We start from the raw sequence: 20,518 nt of genomic DNA, 5'->3' as shown, positions 1-20,518 counted from the left end.
AGAGGCACAAACTTCATATTGTAACTTGAGAGTGAATTTCAGCTCCTGAATACATCTATAAGTTGGTTGGGTAACCAGCTTATTTGGTGTATGCATTAATGGTGCATACGGCTGGAGTTACATGGGCTAATATGACACAGAATGTTACCTCATCATCCAAATTGGCTGTGGTCCTTTTCCTCTCCCCCTTTCGTGGGTATTGTGCCATGTGAGGCCAAATAGCTTCATTCATTAAATGCTCTCTGGCACCAACATTGAGATGAGCAACTTCTACACGAGTTGAAACTGTGGATTTTGTAAGATTTGAGAGATATCATTTAAAATTTAAAGATTCTGCATAATCCTTTTCCTTTTATGAAAACTTTTCAAGTAGTGTTTATATAACTAGTGCAAGTGTGGAGCATTTCTGGCAGGCACTCCTTCCTGGGAGGAGTCGTAACTTATAGATAAGTGTTATCTGGAGATAAATATTGGGAATTTAAAAAGTCCTCACAGACATAATAATATTTCTAGATGAAGATTGAATCTGCACATCAGACTTTCAAATATTTTGCTGTATGATTCAATGTGACCATTTCTCATTTGGGAAAGAAGGAAAGTTTCGGTTTTTTTGAAAGCGACACGTCACAATGGTGGATTAAACATTTATGCACATGAGTTCAAGGTAGAATGATTGCGTCGTCGTAGTGGGGGCAAAGATCATAACGCTGCCATTCCGATACTTCCAAATGCCATGGCCATGCTGTCTGCACTTCTGTGCTTTCTTGTACTGTTTACCAGCAAAGGTACCTATAAACAGGCCTGTTTTCTCTCGTGTTATTACTTCGATAATTGTAGCCATACCTTGCTGTTTACAATGTTGCTGTTCTATTATAGTTTTTGACTAATGTGTTTCTCCATTGCAAACGCCTCTAATGGATTTCTCATGAGATCTGATGAGAATATTATGAGATCCGGATCAGATCCTAGGAGAAATCGCTGGAGATTATTGTGAGGGTAATTAAAAAAAAAATTTTAAGCAAAAGTGATTCAAGGACTGTGACAACGACATCTGTTGGAGAAATGATGTTGTATAGCTTTATAAAAAATTTTGTCTATAAATAATGATTAGCTTGCCACAACAGAAAATGAAAACACTGTCAGCACTTTAACCTTTTATCCCATCACAACAGGTGGCATGGTTGATTTGACCTCTCCAAGATCACAATCAATCAGCCCAACCGTGCCCGACATTAAAAGCAGCACGACTGAAGAGGAAGTTTCATTCTCCTTTTCCACCAGCGTGACTTCACCTGCTTCACCTGCACAGACAACGACTGGATTCTCCAGGAACGCGACATCACCATCATCTGATGCTAACCCTGACAGACCGAACGCAGGTAAAACGATTCCATTGACGTTTTTGATAACAATGAGCCCAGATAACATTCAACATTCCTGCAACGTTATGATCAAATAGCAATGGCTTGCAATGTTTCAGAATCGTTGCATGTTAGCTCGGATTGGAGAGTTGGAAAGAAATATTTGGTGGAATGTCTTTGTACTGCATGGCAAAACATCAGTTACTCTCATACAGTGTTGCAAACAAATCCCCGCAAACAATAGTCCGAATGTTGTATCGTCCTTGAAGTTGAACTTGCAATTCTCAAATGATCAAGACAGTGTGTGTAGAAGAATGAACAGCTTTGCAAATTCACTTTCTCTTTTTATGCCAATATAGTAGGCTCAATATCCTGTGTTGAGCATCCAATTGGAGTTTGCTTTCGTATGATATGTACATTATGCCCCCTCACCTTCTCCAACCAACAGCCACTACGTTCCTGTCTCCCCCCTCCTTGCTCACGAATATTTAACACCTGGTGTGATTTACTCACACATTCCCGGATCAAAACGACTCAGTGGTCAAAACGTTAGTCTTGAGTCAACCCTCGGCAATTGCTATAGTTAGTGGTGCTTTCACTTTCAAGCACTTAAGGCTTATGTGTGCAGGCCGGATCATGTGTATTTCAAAGTGTACCGACCAACAATTATCATCATCAATGCCTTGTTCTCTTTACAGACCATCGATGCTGTCTGTCATCGTGTCAGCGGTTATGCTGGGTAGTTTGCCATTACCTTCCTCAAAACCAACAATACGAAAGTTAAAAAAATATATAAGTGACATACTTTAGTATTCTTTTTTACCTTCGCCACCGAAGCTGGATGGGAGGTAATGTTTTCACCCCGTGTCTGTATGTCTGTCTGTCTGTTTGTGAACAGGATATCTCAAAAAGTTGTGGGGACGGATTCTGACGAAATTTGGAGGAGAGCTTGGGTATGTGACACCAACAAAATGATTGGATTTTGCTGAAGATCCGAAACCGGATCTGGATATGAGAATTTTTTTCGTGATTTTTCACCATTGAGAGATCGGGCCAAAAACGACAAATAGCAGGATATCTCAAGTTGTGGACGGATTTAGACATAATTGGTGGGCAGGTTGGGTATGTGACGAGGAAGAATTGATTGGATTTTGGTGAAGATCTGAATCCGGATCCGAGAATTCTTATCGTGATTCTTCCGAATCTTCTTCCGTTTTTTTTTTCCGAATAAGTCCATAACTTTTTTGAAATATCATGCTCAATATCGTTTTTGGCTCGATCTCTCAATGATGAAGAATCACTTTAAAAATTCTGGTTTCCGCATCCATATCTTCAACTGGTATCTGCATCCAGATCAAAATCTCATCATTTCATCCTGTCATACACCCAACCTCTCCACCAAATGTCCTCTGAATCCGTCCAGAAGATTTTGAGATATCCTGTTCACAGACAATCAGAGACAGACAGACAGACAGACAGACAGACAGACAGACAGGGGTGAAAATATAAGGTGGTGGAGGTACCTCCACATTTGAGTAAATTATTTTTTTTGTTCATGTTTTTATCTCCACCATCAAAGGTGGAAGGAGATTATTTTTTCACCCCTGTCTGTCTTTGTTACTTGCAAAAATCGAAATTTTTTCAAGTATATTGGTTGGTTGCATGCGTTATTCTGTCTGTCTGTCTGTCTGTCTGTTTGTTTTTTTGTTTAGTGCCAACTGGTCACAATTTTAAACCGATCATCATGAAACTTTACCAAGTCAGAAAGGAAGTCTCAACTGAGAAGCCTCTTGATTGATTTTGGTTTCAAAGGGTTTCAAAGGTCAAAGGTCTTCTTGAGGTCAAAATTCTAAAAATCGTCATTTTTCATCCGATTGACTTTTAAACAAGAAATTTAAACAAGATTTGCATCACTGAATTGGGAAGCTAAATATTTTTGAGGTCAAAAGGTCAAAGGTTAACTCAAAGTCAAACTTCCAAAATCATCAATTTCAATCTGGAAAAGAATCAATTTTCATCCAATTGACCTGAGCTTTGATTAAGATTGTCAATTTTAATCTTAATGAAATGGAGAAGTTGATGAATCCATGACAACCTTTGGAGAGTGGGGTGGATTTTGCAAGTACCATGCTCTGCACGACGTCTTGTTCTTGTTTGTTTGTTTGTTCTCAGGATATCTCAAAAAGTTATCGACAGATTTGGATGAAATTTGGTGGGCTAGTTGGGTGTGTGACAAGGACAAATTGATTGGATTTTGGTGAAGATCTGAATCCAGATCTAGATAAGGTTTTTAAAAAAAATTCTTAAAGTGATTCTTCATCATTGAGTGATAGGGCAAAAAACGATATGTTGTTGTTCGTCTTTCGGCTGCTCCCGTTAGGGGTCGCCACAGCCGATCATCCGTTATGATCCGCATACTGATTTGGCATAGGTTTTACGCCGGATGCCCTTCCTGACGCAAACCTGGTCGCCTCTTACGACACAGGGATAAGGATTGGGTTTCGCCATGATTCCGGGCTGCCCTACACCCTCTCATAGCGCGGCCCAACACTGAGCTCCCGTCCTCAAGCGATCCTCCAACCCAACCCTCCGAGTCGCCGGATTACAGGCGCACGCCACTACGCCCGGTAGGGCAAAAAACGATATATATAGCATGATATTTCAAAAAATTCTTCCCCCGATATGTTCTGCTGGATCAAGCATTGCATGGTGCAGGTATGCGCTCTACTTATAGATAGCATTGTGCTTACTTTTGAGCTGCAGTAGTTAATGCACTTACCTATAGATCAGCTGGTTAGTTTGCGTTCAATTTCCCAACCTGTTAGTTTGCCAATAGAGTGTCAGACTGTTGCTTTGCCAGCAGGATTTTTCATCAATTAGCATGCTGTGCCCTGGATGGTGATTAAGATGGGGGCCTGTCTTCTCGCATTAGCTGTTGGACAGAAAAGGTGCCATGGCGTTACATTTTGGATTCTATTTAAAACAACAATGACCGCACATTGGTCCCAGTCTATGACACTATATATATATATATATATATATATATATATATATATATATATATATATATATATATATATATATATATATATATATATATATATATATATAGATATATAGATATATATATATATATATATATATATATATATATATATATATATATATATATATATATATATATATATATATATATATATATATATATATATATATATATATATATATATATATCTCTTTTTCGCCTTCTCTGGCACTCAACTCCCTCATCCTTGCTGTTGAACAGCTTAGCTTGCATTCTTCAATCTGTCTCATTAACATTGTGCAGTGTCTCTTCCATGTTCCCTGTGAATGGATAAAATTAGACAGAGCGGTGTCTGTCCTGTGTTCCCATGTGAATGAATAACATTAGACATAGCCATGTCTGTCCCGTTTTCACATGTGAATGAACAAGATTAGATAGAGCCTTGTCTGTCATGTTTTCACATGTGAATGAATAATATTAGGTAGAACCGTGTCTGTCCCATGTTCTAATGTGAATCAATAAGATTAGATAGAGCCTGGGAGGAACTTTTAGAAAGAGCCTGGGAGGGTTTGAGTATCTGGGAGGAACAGTGACTGGGGATGGTAACTCTGAGGCAGAGATGCGGAGGAGGATTCAGGTGGTTGTGAATGCATGGAGGAGGGTGGAGGGAGTAATGGCAGACATAAAGATATCAAGAAAATTGAAAGGGAAAAGGGAAGCTTCTGATATCATGTGTAACGCTGGCCTACCTTTTATGGTCTGGAGACGGTGGTGCTGACAGAAAGACAACACCAGGGGCTGCAGTTTTGTGCGAACAACTGTCAGGTGGATTGTAGGAGTGAAGATGGTACATAGAACGAGGATGGATGAACTAAGGGAGGAGATTGGTGTGCATTTGAGCTTGACCAGGGGTTGGTAAAATGCCAGCTGAGATGGGCTGGACACTTGGTGTGGATGGGGGAAGAGAGAATGGCGAAGAGTCGGATAGGTTGAGGGAACAAGGTAGGAGGAAATGAGGTGGACCACGGTTGAAATGGGAGGATTGTGTGAGGATATACCCTAAGGAGGTGGGGGTTGGAGAGTGGAGAGAGTAGCCTTGATGACAGAGGGAGGTGGAGGAGTATCGTGGTCAAGGCAGGGCAGAAGCATGATGCCATCGAACCTCACCCCTTACAAAGTGAAGATGAGGAGAAGAAGAGACATGTCTGTCACCTGTTCCCATGTGGATGAATAAATGAGATAGATAAGATTCATAGTGATTCCGAACAGGGGATTTACTTTATATATGTTACCTCAGTTGTGTGTGTGTGTGTGTGTGTGTGTGTGTGTGTGTGTGTGTGTGTGTGTGTGTGTGTGTGTGTGTGTGTGTGTGTGTGTGTGTGTGTGTGTGTGTGCCCCTCTCTTCCTCTCCTTTTCTTCCTCCCTCTCACTGTCTCTCTTTGTTGTAATACACCTTTTGTTCATAAAAACCTGCACATGGTCATTCAAGGTTTGGGACTTCACGATTAAGCATGAGTGATTTGGCTTTAAAAATCTGGTAATGGGCAGATTGGGAAATGCACATTTGTAGCGATCTTAAAAGATGAAAACGTGATTGGGAAACACACATTTAATGTGATATTAAAATATTAACCTGACGCCTCCCATCCATGTTAGCCTCCGCCACGGTTATATCAAAACAAGCTGAATCGTCACATGCTCACGGATGCTTTAACTCCAATATGGGGTCGTTCAAAAATTATGTAATGCTATTTTTTTAGTGAGGTGCATACAGGCTTGATTAAATCTTACTTATAATTTTTATTCGACGTATGATTAGATTTTTCAGGGTACCTCGTTGCGATTAACACTCAACCAAAACAAGGCCAATGGAAATCTGATGCAACAAACCCAGACAGTGTATCATCAGCAGTAATCCAATGTGTTCGGCCCACCAGAAAACCAAGATTTTGGCCATATCATTTTGTTTGGGTGCCATGGTGGGTGGAGTCAAGCGACCAATGTGGGTGTAGTCCGGCACCTGTCCGACCAATGGGTGCACATTTCAAAAATCGACCACCAACAAAAATTCCAACAACAACAACAACATCAACAATGATATGACAACAACAAGAGCAACAACGCAGAGCTCTTGTACACCTGCCACATGTTGCAGGTAAAAAGAAGAAGAAATTGAGGCTCATGGAAGAGCTGAATGACAGGAGGTGAAGTTGACTCAGCAATAATAATACAAGTTCACTAGCAAGGAATTTAAATTCAGGGTGTTGCCATTCGGTCCATCAAATCCTGCACTGGTGTTGCAAACTTATGGTTGTTTGGCCATGCTGTATCCTTTTAAAATGTTGTGCATCAATCAAAGAAGCAGCACATACTATTTTAAAGTTTTTGGTATGACTTGGCTGGAGTATCAACTGTTGACCTCCCAGACTCAGAGTCGATGTTCTGACTATTATGCCACCAAGTCTGGTTAAATTAAGCAGAACGAATTGGTTTACTAGGAAATATGGAGAAATGGGGAAGGATTGTACACACACAGAGCACAACTAGTAAGGGCATATACAGGATAAGGGAACCAAAAGATGCTGACAGCGAACAAGGTACATGGAAGCAGACAGGAAGAGCTGATAAACAGGGTAAATAGGAAGAATGTGGTGGAGAGAAGAGGAGAGGAGGGAGTCAATGACAATAGTAAAGATTTGCAATAATGGTTGTCATTCAATGGATTGGAGAAAATAACATGATTGGACTGATCAAGGAAAGCAATTCCAATTCCCTAGTGAGTCTGGTTGACATCATGAGGGACAATTGGCAAAAAGCACAGATATAGCAAAACCAGAAATTATGTGATAGAAAAATACTAAGTCATCAACCTGTCTGTAGTAGGCAAGGACTTGGCCTCACCCCTCAGCTCCCTGTTGAGTAACTCTAGCCTCAGTGTCTTGGATTCAATTGCTTCCAGGGGCACAAGGTGAACTCCAGTGGCACCATCCCACGGACCATTTCACTGTGGATTGAGGCTATCATGGCTGAGGAATGGCTTAGCTCTGCAGACAATTATAAGGTGCCACTGCCTAGCCTTAGAGGGCAGCTTGTAATTGTGATCAACTTAGAAAATGTCATGACAGATTGTTTTCCAAGAATCTCCAATGACTGCACCACTTCCAGACTTATGGCAGAACTAAACTGGAGGGTTAGGAATATGGTCTTTATAGCTAGAGTGTGTGAAGTGTGGGATTTGGAAGCATTAAATGACATATTCTGAATGACTCACTAGCTTTGTGTTTTTTTCAAATCAGTGGGGCATCGTTACCTATGGACTGTTCTATTTCTCCCTTCTGTTTTGTATGGCTACCATCATGTCATAATCAAAGTTCACGAGCAAAACAAACATAGATCGTGCTCGGAAATGCAAGGCAATAGTTAAAAAAAACTCTTCCCATGTCCTTTTTCTCAAGACTGCATGGGGTAATGTTCTACGAACTCTCGTTTTAAGTGCTTTTTTTTTTTCATTATCGTGAATATAAATAAATTAGAAGAGGACACATCATGAAATATAAACATGAACTACATCGATCCATGCATATATACATTGATGATAATCCTTTGGGTTTATTTTGCTGGAAACAGTATTTGGTGCTTTTAGCCTTTCTGTTGCTTTCCAACTGGTTCTGTTTTGGGACTTACAGTTGCAGTGCTGGGCCTTGTAGTGCTCGTGTGCATCATCCTGTTCACTCTTTCTATCCTGACGGTGACCTTCAGCTACAGGTCAGTACCTTTATCACATAGCGTTTTGGGTTCGGTCAGGTTAATGAGCAAAGAAACATAATTATCATCGGCCATCCGTGGAGGGTCGACGAAGACTGGAGAGTATACTGACCTGTGTTTGAATCGACAATGAGCAGCAAGACCAGCTCTGTTTACAAATTTCCTGCCATGTAAGGGGCAAATCAAGGTGCCGGGGCAAAAACTGCCTTCTCCAACTCTCCTGCTTTCTTGCTTTCTCTTGGTGTCCACAAGTTTTGGGATGGCAGAGAGTAAGGCTTGCCAGGATTTGCGTTATAGCAATTACTGCTTCCATTCAGTAATTGAGATATTTGACATAAGCAGGTGACTCAACAAAACATCCTTAAATCAGAGTTTCTTCTCTCCTCTGAAACATGTACCATGTGCTTCTCTCTCTCTCTCTCTCTCTCTCTCTCTCTCTCTCTCTCTCTCTCTCTCTCTCTCTCTCTCTCTCTCTCTCTCGTGCAGCCTGTGGCTGCTGGTTGCATCACTGGTTGGGCTGATGCAGTGTCCCCCTTACCAGTACGCTGGTGCTCATTTTACCGACCTCAGAAGGATGACAGGATGAGTCAACCTCCTGGTGTATTTAATTCAGCAGCCAACTGGGCTTGAACTCAGGACCCTAGGATCCCAAGACGCCACCCTCACCACCAAGCCAACACCAGGCTTGATGTGCTACTACTCCGTACAGAGCTACCTTTAGGAGCTGATCATCTTCCATTCTCACGACATGGCCAATCTAGTGCAATGGAGTCTGGTTAAAGGGAAAGAGAAAAGGGAAAGGGTTAAAGGGAAAAACTCGTTTTTGTTGTCTTCATCATCATCATCATCTGACAAATGTTTGTCAGATGATAAGGGCTTCTGCACTGAGTGATTTCAGCATTTTCAACACCTTTGAGTTTGTCATTTTGTCATGCCACTTGATGTCTTGCATAAGGGGTCATTTTGAACTGTGTTGAACTTATTTGCGTGTCTTCGGTAGTGAGTGGAGGACTATTGGAGATATTGAAAAGAGAGTGGAGATATTCAAACAGTCAATACAAGAGTATTGTTAGTTCCACAGCTTGATAGAGTTTGCACTTGGTAGAAGCCTTGATGTCATGCCGAGACCAAAACGTGGTCTTAAAATTGGCTGTTGGCAGAAGATCCTGCTTGTACATGCTTAGTGACTTCAGCATCAAGAGAGTTGGTATCTGTGACAGTACTGCCCTGGTGGGTGAAGTTATATGTACAGTCTTGAGCGCTTCTCCATTCAGGAATACTTTTGGTGTCTCGACTGCAGGAGTATTTAGTGAGGGCTGAAAAAGCATTTCAGGTTTTTTTCACATATATTGAGAGACAGAAAGAGGTGGATGCAGCCTTGCAGATGTTTAGCAACCTTTTGATATCTATCAGGTTGGTAGACAGCAGTGCAGTGTCATCAGCATAGAACAGTTCCTTAATTAACTTTTTGTGTACCTGGTGTCAGCTTTGAGTGTTCTGAGATTGAAGAGGCCACCATCACAGCTGTTTCTTAAGAACACCTCACCAAGTTGTGTGTATTCAGTTGCCCTCAACACGACAGTCAATATAATGCAAAAAGGGTAGGGCACACACAACCCTGCTTCACACCATGGATTGACACCAAAATGGGTCACTGCATTCATCCCCAGAGCTGACTGTGGCCTTTCTTTTGTCGTGAAAGCTTTGAACCAGTTATTTATCTTCCTCAGGAGGCCAAATCAGGAAAGAACCTCCCAAAGTGTCACCCTATCAATGGAGTCAAAAACCTTTGTAAAATAATCAAAGACTAAATCCAGCGGTTGGTGTTATTCAATGGCCTTCTCCTGCAGCTAACCCAGGTAAGTATCATGTCAGTTGTGGAATTATTGGCTCTATATTCACGTTGGTTCTCAGGAAGGTTAACGCTATCAGTTTTTCGATGCGTTTCTGGACTATTTTGGCCATTACCTTGCCCGCAATGGAAAGATGGGAGATTCCTCTATGGTTACCACAGTCGAGTCAGTCACCTTTCTTTTTGTAGATGGTCACTATAATAGCATCTTTGAACTCCTCAGCAATGCATTCTTCTACCCAGCACCTTTGGATGAACAGCAAGAGCCTCTGTTTCTGTTCACTCTTTCTATCCCGATGGTGACCTTCAGCCACAGGTCAGCACCCTTATCGCATGACGTTTAGGGTTCGGTCGGGTTAATGAGTGAAGCAACACACCACTCGATTTCTGCTTGAAACCCTCGATGGAAGAGTGTTATTGCACAGCGTCAGTAAGATGGTTCACCAAATGGGACAAAGGAACAAGAGTTTAAGTGTGCAGTAAGCCTGCGTTTGGTGAGTTTAAACAGGAGGTCTACCAAGAGTAATGGGTACATGCCGGTGGAGCTGTGGAGGATCTGAGAAAGAAAGAAAGCAAAGGGAGCAAGAACGGAGAAGATGCGGTAAAAAAATGGAGACGTCCCTGACCTCTCTGCTATGTGATGAGGGCAATTTCCTTGTATTTCAATTATAATGTTGTCTATTTTGAGCAAGTTCTCCATATGAGTCATGATTTGCTATTGGCAATGAATTTTTTCTTGGTGCAGCGCAGCACTCCATGAGTTTTTGAAATGGGAGAAAACTATTCCTGAAATGATGCTAATAGGCATCCTATTGGAATTTGTGGAACATTTGCACAAGGGTGTTGTTGTTCAGATATTCATCCATATTTGAGCATAATATGGAACTTGAGAGCTTCCATGCTGCTGCAATAATTTGCTGCATTTAAATCGGCTGCAACAGCCTTGAGCAACAGGTGTGGCAGGTGGTGCTGATATCATGGATTTTCAATAAAATAACTATTTCATGGAATAAATCTGTTTACCATAATAATTGACTGCATTCAAAAATTTAACCCAGTATGCACCTTTATACTTTCACTCTTATCCTTACTTTTAATCAATGATGGAAATTTAATTTTTTTTGTGCTAAATTGAAATATGACCATTGCTCCAAGCTAAATTGGAGGGTCAATCCTTATCTCTGAACAGAAGGGAAGAAAAATTCTGAGCATTATTAGTGATGGTGCTCATCTTTACATGGATTGTTATGTGACTGTATTTGTAACTGTTTTGTGTGTGTTTACAAAGGTCCAAGTTCTACGGATGGAACGCAGGACCCAGTGGCCGACCATGGAGTAACTTTGCAAACCCTCTATATGCTGGTGATATTGAATAAGGATTCTGAAACAAATAGGGTGAATGTACACGAACGCTATTGGTGTGTATTCATGATTTAAGTAATCTTTCTCCATGAACAGTGTGCTTCAGTGTAATTATTGACAACTTAAGGTTATTGAATCAGCTAGCATCTGCTGAAATTTATTCCTCGTCTATCTCTTTTGAAATTAATTTTTCACTGATGTATTATAATCTTGTCTTCTTAGCTATATTTGACCGATTCAGTTTTCTCTTTCTCACTATTTTAGGAGATACATTTGTTTAATCTGTTGATGCATTGCTTGTGACATTTGGCTTGTTTAATTATTATTTGGACTGTTTAACCTAATGGGGATTCTTAAAGGTGATTATTATTATTTTTTTTTTGAAAAATTGTAAAAATGATCTCTTACTAAATATTCAAGTGTGCAAAAGGAAATGAAAGGGTGTTTGAGAGCAATACAATCGGAAAAGGAATTAGAAAGAGGAGATAATTCAGAGGAGGAAAATGAGATCATAGTTTTGGAAAGACAAGAGGATATGAGGAAAGTAGAGGTGAAGGGGAAGGAAAAGGAATGTTGGGGTAAAAACGCAGCCATTTTGCTTGTGTCATAAGTATATTGTACATATTTATTGATAATATGTAATGCAAGAAAAACTCGTTTTTGTTGTGTTCTTCTTCATCATCATCATCATCATCATCATCATCATCATCATCATCATCATCATCATCATCATCATCATCATCATCATCCCATACTTTCAGACCTTTTGGTGCTGCTGAAGCAGTCCCTTGGCAAGGGTTATGTTAGGTGGTTAATGCTTGCCTTCCCATTAGTCAGTCAGGGCAAGAATTTGTGATTTGTACAGGGTGTCAGGCTGTCAGCAATAACTCGCCTACTCTTTAAGAAAAACACTGAGGGATCTTAAATGCTTATCAGCATTGCATCAGCAGCACAGCCGTGCTCCCAGAAAAGATGCAACCAGCAGCCACAAGATGCATACAAAATGAATGAATAACACCCAAAGCATTGTGGGTAAGGGGATAAACCTACATTCCGCAAATATAATATAGCTCCCCATGTTCTTCCTGAAATGGACAAAATGCATTCACATTATAAAAGGGAAACCCATTGCTATTGAAACAAGTAAAAAGGTTGGCAGCTGTAATTATGATTTTCATGGAATGGATATTTAAAACACATGTTATTATTATTTTTATTATTACTAGTGCGGGCCCGTAGGTGCGGGCCCGTAGTTGCGTGCCCGTAGTTGCGTGCCCGTACGTGCAGTTTTTTTTTCCTTCGCTCTCGTAAACGATGACTGTATTGGAGCATTGTTTCAATTAGATCGGACCAACCGTATCATAAATGGCCATAACTTGGGAAACACCTGGGAAACAGCTGAAACGGATGAAGACGAATGATATCAAACCTTGAAAAGGCACATACTCAGGTCCCCAGTGTCAATTGTGACGTCATATCAAAAGAAGAATAATTGTGACGTCAATCGTGCAAAAAAAAGGATTTGTGATGTCATTCGTGATGTCATAGCACTGTGTCCTGTCATTGGTTGGCAAATAAATGTCTGTAACTTGGGAACCACTTGTCCGATTAATATCAAACCTTGAAAAGGCACATACTCAGGTCCCCAGCAATATACCTGACAAGTTTCAATGAGATCGGACCAGTGGTTGTCGAGAAACAGCGGTCGCAGACAGACACACAGACCCGTATGTGTGTGCTGCCCGTTCGTGTGTGGCCGTACATGCAAAAAAAAAATTAATAATTTCAAAAAGCTGTTTCCCTTGGGAAAATTCAAACCTTGGGATTAATTAATAATTTGAACAATTAATTCAAACCTAGGGAAAAAACAGCTTTCAACCCTTTGGGAAACAGCTGTTTCCCTTGGGAAAATTCAAACATTGGGATTAATTAAAAATTTGAACAATTAATTCAAACCTTGGGAAAAAACAGCTTACAAACCCTTGGGAAACAGCTGTTTCCCTTGGGAAAATTCAAACATTTGGATTAATTAATAATTTGAACAATTAATTCAAACCTTGGGAAAAAACAGCCTTCAAACCCTTGGGAAACAGCTGTTTCCCTTGGCAAAATTGAAACCTTGGGATTAATTAATAATTTGAACAATTAATTCAAACCTTGGGAAAAAAACAGCTTTCAAACCTAGGGAAACACTTGGGAAGCAGCTGAAATGGATGAAAAAGAACGATATCAAACCTTTAAAAGGCATATACTCAGGTCCCCAGTGTCAATTGTGATGTCATATCAAAAGAAGAAGAATTGTGACGTCAATCATACAAAAAAAGGATTTGTGACGTCATTCGTGATGTCATAGCACCGTGTCCTGTCATTGGTTGGCAAATAAATGGCCATAACTTGGGAACCACTTGTCCGATTAATATCAAACCTTGAAAAGGCACATACTCAGGTCCCCAGCAATATACGTGGCAAGTTTCAATTATATCGGACCAGTGGTGGTCGAGAAACAGCAGTCGCAGACAGAAACACACACACAGACCCGTATGTGCGTGCTGCCCATTCGTGTGTGGCCGTACATGCAAAAAAAAAAAAAAAAAAAAATTTCAAAAAGCTGTTTCCCTTGGGAAAATTCAAACCTTGGGATTATTTAATAATTTGAACAATTAATTCAAACCTTGGGAAAAACAGCTTTCAAACCCTTGGGAAACAGCTTTTTCCCTTGGGAAAATTCAAACATTGGGATTAATTAATAATTTGAACAATTAATTCAAACCTTGGGAAAAAACACCTTTCAAACCTTGGGAAACACTTGGGAAGCAGCTGAAACGGATGAAGAAGAACGACATCAAACTTTGAAAAGGCACAGACTCAGGTCCCAGCGTCAATTGTGACATCATATCAAAAAAAGAAAACAAAAATAGGAACAATTGTGACGTCATTCGTGATGTCATAGCACCGTGTCCTGTCATTGATTGACAGATAAATGGCCGTAACTTGGGAACTGCTTGTTCGATTAATATCAAACCTTGAAAAGGCACATCCGCGGGTCCCCAGCAATATTCCTGGCAAGTTTAAATTAGATCGGACCAGTGGTTGTCGATAAACGGTGGTCACACACACACACACACACACACACACACACACACACACACACACACACACACACACACACACACACACACACACACACACACACACACATACACACGCACGCACACACACAGAGATTGCTGGAATTATAGATAGATTATATATAAAAGGAAGAACACAAATGGGTGAAGGGGGTCCGATCGTTCGCGTGAACCATCCCAACCCCTCTACCACCCCCCCCCTTCCTCCTCTAATAGGCCCTCTTTAGTGAACCAGCATTAATTTTTCAAAATAAATTAATTCCAGACATTAATTTTCTAACATATATATACTGTATATGATGTTATTGTATTTTTCAAAGAAATGGATTTTAAAGCAGGTTCAGTCATAGGTTCTAAGTTTAGTTTACTCAGTTGTATCAATTCAGTTGAATGAACAGTCCAAAGTGCTATGTGCAGGCAAAAGATTGTGAGAAAGGAAAATGTTTTGAATGCTTTGAGGATGGGTGAGAATTTACACTGTGTAATAATGTTTATTTTGCTGTACAACATGAGAATTATAGTCATTATCTGAATATACAACACTAAAAGCACTGTGAGGGTCGTATATTAAACTTTTCAACACCAATAGAAATTTGTGATTTTATTTCTTTTCTCTCCAGTGAGACATCAGTCAGCAATGGCTGTTTTGTTTTCACTTCATTTATTTTCTCTCTTGTATTTCCACATACGATTCCAATTTTTTTCCTTTTTTATCCCCATGGTGGAACTTATAATATGTATCAAACAGGACAAGGACATGCAGGGATTGCAGGGACATCAGTGTATCTTTATATTAATTACAAGGACTTTAGTAGATGATTAACTAATCAACACAGTTTATGGAATTTAACGTTATAGGATCTCCCCATATTGAGTTATGTGTTTAGATGGAAGTACCAAACAGGCCAACCAATAGTGATAAAACCAATATCAATTTGAAACGGAAATCCATGCCTCCATTTTGTGAAAGATAAATGCATGAAGTGATTATGACATGGTAAGGTAAAAAAGAGAAAATCAAGTGAAAAAGAACACAAGCATTTCCACAAAAATCCTCCATTAACTATGTAATATAAGCCAAGATGGGGTGGATGGATGGCTGGCAACTCCTGATGGTCAGGACCCCCTTGCGGCAAGCACTGCAGTGGCAGAAGGGTTCATGGTCACCACTCTTGTGAATCGGTGAAGCATACAGCTGTATGCTTTAAGCTGTATGCAATATATATATATATATATATATATATATATATATATATATATATATATATATATATATATATATATATATATATATATACATATAAATACACACATATACACACCCCTCTACATGGAGTACGACTGTACTTTATTATAATAATAATAATAAATGTCAGTTAGTCAGTCAATGTGTCTCCTCCATCACTCCAAAACCATGAAACCCAGTGACCCCAAATATAGCATTCATACTAAGGGAACTCCAAGGGAGTAGATGAATGAAAACTGGGTGTTTGGGTAAATTTGAACACCCCTTTTGAGGATAAGTTATGTGGTGCTCATCACAAAAAAAAACGAAATAAGCCTTACCAAGATGGTGGCATGCCATCTTGATCAGCCCTTTGTCAGCTCACTGGGGTCTTCAGCCGTCATTTTGTTCGGCCAGCTAAACAATACCTTGACTTGGAACAGGCCGCAACAGTTTCCTAACTATAAACCGCTCAATTTTTTTTCCACTTTCCTAACTCATCATTGAATGCCTGATCTGCATACTTGTGAATCACTGTGTACATCATTTTTGTTGGTGTTATAAGTTTTCAAATTAGGAGCTTGGAGCGATTTCATGGATTATATGATGCTATTTTCCATTCTGGATTGTCATGGGTGAATTAAAGTCTACAATCAAAATATGATTTCGGATTTGAGGATTGGATCTCGTGGACTAAATAACTGTCAAAATCTGAAAATTTAAAGAAATTAGCGATGGTTTTGTTTTTGCCGGTGTGTCCCATCACCAATCATCTTGCTATGGCTTTCCAAGCCAGCCGGTCCTCATCAACAGTTTCGTTGGAGTGTTTGCTTGCATATGAGTGCTTATCCACTTGGCGACAACTCTATAAGCTGCTTGGATGTTCATTTGCAGGCCATTGAGATACATGGCAAAAGTACTTGCACTGTTACGCTGCATCTGTCCCCCTGCGAAACATAACCAAATATGTATCTATCCACGAACAAAGTTCAGGCCCCACCCAAACCTCTGCACAATCAGATGTGATCTGTTTACCACATGTAGGGATACCACACAACTCTGCCATGACGCTATGATTCTGCCATGATGTGAAAACCTGTGGAGGAGAAGGCTGGAAAGCATTATTGCAAAATATTTTATCCACAGTGGCTCCCTTACATTGACATTTGTAACCTTGGCTTCCACTCGGTTCCCCTCAGACTGTCTGAGCCCCTCAGACTTTTTTCTCTGTGATCTTGGCACCTTGGATTCCACTCAGAATGTCACATTACATCATGCTGCCTGATAACAACAAAAACTATATAAGTAGATTTTTTTTCCTCCACTCCGAGCACCCCAAGTGCATCACAATATCATCATTACCTCGCCATTTTGGTCTGGTCACGACGTGGTGTCACGTAACCTTGCATAGGTCATGACAGCGAAGCCACTTAAAATTTGAAGCAGGAAGGCAAGCGAGCGAGGGAGGTGGGTGAGCGTAATATTGGTGAGTCTCTATCAGGTAAGTATAGAAGGAAACTTAAGCTCGAAAGATGTATGTAAGGAAACTCAAGTTTAAAATATTTTTTGGCTCATCACTGATAAAATACATTGGCCCAAATAATCACCAGAAAATCTTAATGCTTTGTGGAGGCAGACATTTTTCTGTATGTGTGCTACCAGTGATAGAAGGGCATGTATGTTGACAATGGTGTAGAGTAATTATGTATAGTAATGCAAATTTTATGTTTTCAGAGCTGATTATTGGTTTTGTTGGTGGCCATTTTGGATTTATGCGAATTAGCTGAACTCAGAATCAATATTTTATGGCTACATTTGATTCAGCATACACTCAAACATGGATGTATACACCAACATCATGGTTTGAATGCCTCAGGTTGAGCAGTTATGACATTTTTATCTTGCCAAAACGAAGTTTTTGCAAGATATGTTAGTCAGCTTGTATGTTTTTTTTTTGTTTGTCTGTAATCACGTATAAAAAATTATGCAGAGCACAGTTATCATTGGAAATTTTTGTAACTTCGCATATCAGAGGCCTATAGAGGTCCCTTTCAGCGCATAACATTTTGAAGGTCAAGGTCAAAGGTCAAGGTCACTTTGTCGCAAATCAGGGGAGTCGACGAAACCCTTATTTTTTGAGTAATTTTGATCGGATCGTTTTCAAACTTCATGGGACTATAGTTCCTGGTCTGGCGCTCAGCTAATTAATTTTTGGTGGCGATTGGCCTTGACCTTCATGGTTAACGCCTTAGGTCAAACATATTTGACCTCAAGGTCAAATTTTCAAGTTTTAGGAACCATTTCGTGTAGTACCTCGAATTGAACACCTCGATGAGTGCTTTCTAGATATGTCAAGCTTGAGACATTATGACGTCATTTGGTGACGTTATGAGGAAAACATATTTTTCATGGTTACTCTGTAGAACGATTCTCATCGGAATCTCTCGTAGGCAGATATTCCTCAAGGAGTCGCTCCTGGTGGATAGCAGCTCTGTTCACCTCAGTGTGACCTTAAAGAAGTCACACATGGTCACCTTTTGGCAAGATACCGGTCACCCTGTGGGTGACATTGGTTTATTTTTGGTGTTTTTTTGTTTATCACGATTTGCAATGGTGGCCATCTTGAATACTGAAAATGCCACGGTATTGAACATGCGGAACTTTGCATGATAGATATGAATATGATTTTCTGGAGCTCTCCTGAAAATTTCAGCTTTCTAATATTTGTTTTGAAGGTTCAAGCTAATGCTCCTGCATTATTAAAGTGGTGGTGATAACTCAGCTACTCTTCCCCAAAGCAAGAAGATGGGAACTCAGCTTGAAGTCAATCCGAGGTTTGGTGCACTTTGCGCACAACACCTTGGCTACAAAGCACAGTTCTTAAGAGTTTACACTCAGGTGAGAAATCAAACTCAGACTAGACAGCTCAAGAATAAGTGTACTACCAAGTCCAACTATTTTGTTTTTGTTTTTTGAAAGTAACAAGTCCAACCATTTTGTTGGACTTGTTACATTCTGTAATCTTCCTCAAATTCTGAGATGATCCAGCAATTTTTCTTGAGTGCCTTTTCCATGGACATACAGTGCATTCAGAAAGTATTCACACCCCTTGACTTTTTCACATTTTGTTGTGTTTCAGCCTGAATGTTAAATTGATTAAAATATTTTTTTTTACCGAACTACACAAAATACCCCATAATGACAAAGTGAAAACATGTTATTAGAAATTTTTACAAGTTCGTTGAAAATGAAAAGCTGAAATGTCTTGCGTCAATAAGTATACAACGACCTGGGTCAATCCTTTGTAGAAGAACCTTTGGCAGTGATTTCAGCTTTGAGTATTCTTGGGTATGCCTGTATCAGCTTTGCACATCTGCAATTGGGGATTTTCTCCTATTCTTCCATGCAGATTTGCTCAAGCTCCATCACATTAGATGGGCAGCATCAGTGAACAGTAATGATCAAGTTTTTCCACAGATTCTCAATGGGATTCAAGTCTGGGCTTTGGCTGGGCCACTCAAGGACTTTCAGGTTGTTGTTCTGAAGCCATTCCAGTGTTGCTTTGGCGTTGAACATTATTGAAACTTTGGTGTTGAACATTGAACATTTTAAGCTGTATGCTTGGTGTTATTGTCCTGTTTGAACGTAAATCTTCACCACAATCTGAAGTCTTTTGCATTCTGGAGCAGGTTCTCCTCAAGGATTTGCCTGTATTTGGCTCCATTCATTGTTCCCTCTATTCTGGCAAGTCTCTGAGTCACTGCCACTGAAAAGCATCCCCATAGCATGATGCTGCCACCACCATGAATCGTGGTAGGGATGGTGTTAGATTGGAGATGAGATGTGCTCGGTTTCCACCAGACATAGAACTTTGCATTCAGGTCAAAAAGTTCAATTTTTGTCTCATCAAACCACATAATTTTTGCCTCATGCTTTCAGAGTCTTTCACGTGCTTTCTTGCAAACTCCAGGTGTGCTGTCATGTGTCTTTTTCTGAGGAGTGGCTTCCATCTGGCTACTCTCCCATAATGCCTCGATTTGTGAAGTGCTGCAGAGACTCTTGTCATTCTGGTAGGTTCTCCCATCTCAGCCAAGGAACTCTGTAGTTCTGTCCGAGTGGTCATTGGGTTGTTAGTCCATATTATTTCCAAATGGTGAAGCTCACTGTGATCTTGGGAACTTTCAACACCCTAAAAATTGTTTTACACCTTTATTCAGATCTATGCCTCCTCACAATTCTATCTCGGAGTTCTACGGACTGTTCCTTGGCCTTCATGGTCGAGTTTCTGCTCTGACATGCACTGCCAACTGTTGGACTTTATATAGAATGGTGTGTTTCTTTCTCACTTTTGTCCAATCAACAGAATTGGCCACAGGTGGACTCCAATCAAGTTGATGAGGCATCTCAAGTATGATCAAAGGAAATTGGATGAACCTGAGCTCAATTTCGAGTGTCATAGTAAAGAGGTGGAATACTTATTGATGTAAGACATTGCAGCTTTTCATTATTAACTAGAACGGGCACTCATAGAGCGCATACCTTTGCCGCCACTACTTTTTTTGTTCTTGGTATGAGTGTGGGGAACTGGTTTCATATGAATGGTCTTATGACACAAACCACATATCTATAATGTCATGACCCCCCCCGACTTTCGGGGGCTACGGACTAAACAACAATCAACTCACGTCGTTTTGGCGAGTCTTCACTCGCAAGCTCGGTGAATACAACGTTTCAACAAGAGAAGGTAATCTCGTCTGATGCTGGTTTCATGCAAATCGAATAAGAATTGACTGAGTTATG

General features: G+C 40.2%; 1 protein-coding gene across 2 annotated transcripts; it reads left to right on the top strand.

Annotated features, from left to right (window-relative positions):
- The first annotated feature begins 648 nt into the window (after positions 1-648).
- Positions 649-15,085, top strand: LOC147017975 (uncharacterized). Of its 2 annotated transcripts, XM_085897113.1 has the most exons (4): positions 649-785; positions 1,173-1,379; positions 8,073-8,151; positions 11,292-15,085. In XM_085897113.1, the coding sequence occupies exons 1-4, from the start codon at positions 734-736 to the stop codon at positions 11,377-11,379; spliced, it is 426 nt and encodes a 141-aa protein (XP_085753239.1). In that variant the 5' UTR covers positions 649-733; the 3' UTR covers positions 11,380-15,085. The 2 variants fall into 2 exon arrangements, with proteins under 2 accessions (XP_085753239.1, XP_085753241.1); XM_085897115.1 differs by lacking the exon at positions 8,073-8,151.
- Positions 15,086-20,518: the final 5,433 nt, after the last annotated feature.

Source organism: Eptatretus burgeri, chromosome 10 (assembly GCF_056783735.1).
Source record: "Eptatretus burgeri isolate ZD-2024b chromosome 10, Ebu_testis_v1, whole genome shotgun sequence".
NCBI classification, from domain to species: domain Eukaryota; kingdom Metazoa; phylum Chordata; class Myxini; order Myxiniformes; family Myxinidae; genus Eptatretus; species Eptatretus burgeri.
This window is presented reverse-complemented; position numbering and strand designations above follow the sequence as displayed.

Excerpts from the sequence above, each read along its gene's own strand:
- LOC147017975 (XM_085897113.1), top strand. The coding sequence starts at position 734 with ATGGCCATGCTGTCTGCACTTCTGTGCTTTCTTGTACTGTTTACCAGC. Across the intron at positions 786-1,172 it reads TGTACTGTTTACCAGCAAAG|GTGGCATGGTTGATTTGACC; the intron begins GTACCTATAAAC and ends CCATCACAACAG. Across the intron at positions 8,152-11,291 it reads ACGGTGACCTTCAGCTACAG|GTCCAAGTTCTACGGATGGA; the intron begins GTCAGTACCTTT and ends GTGTTTACAAAG.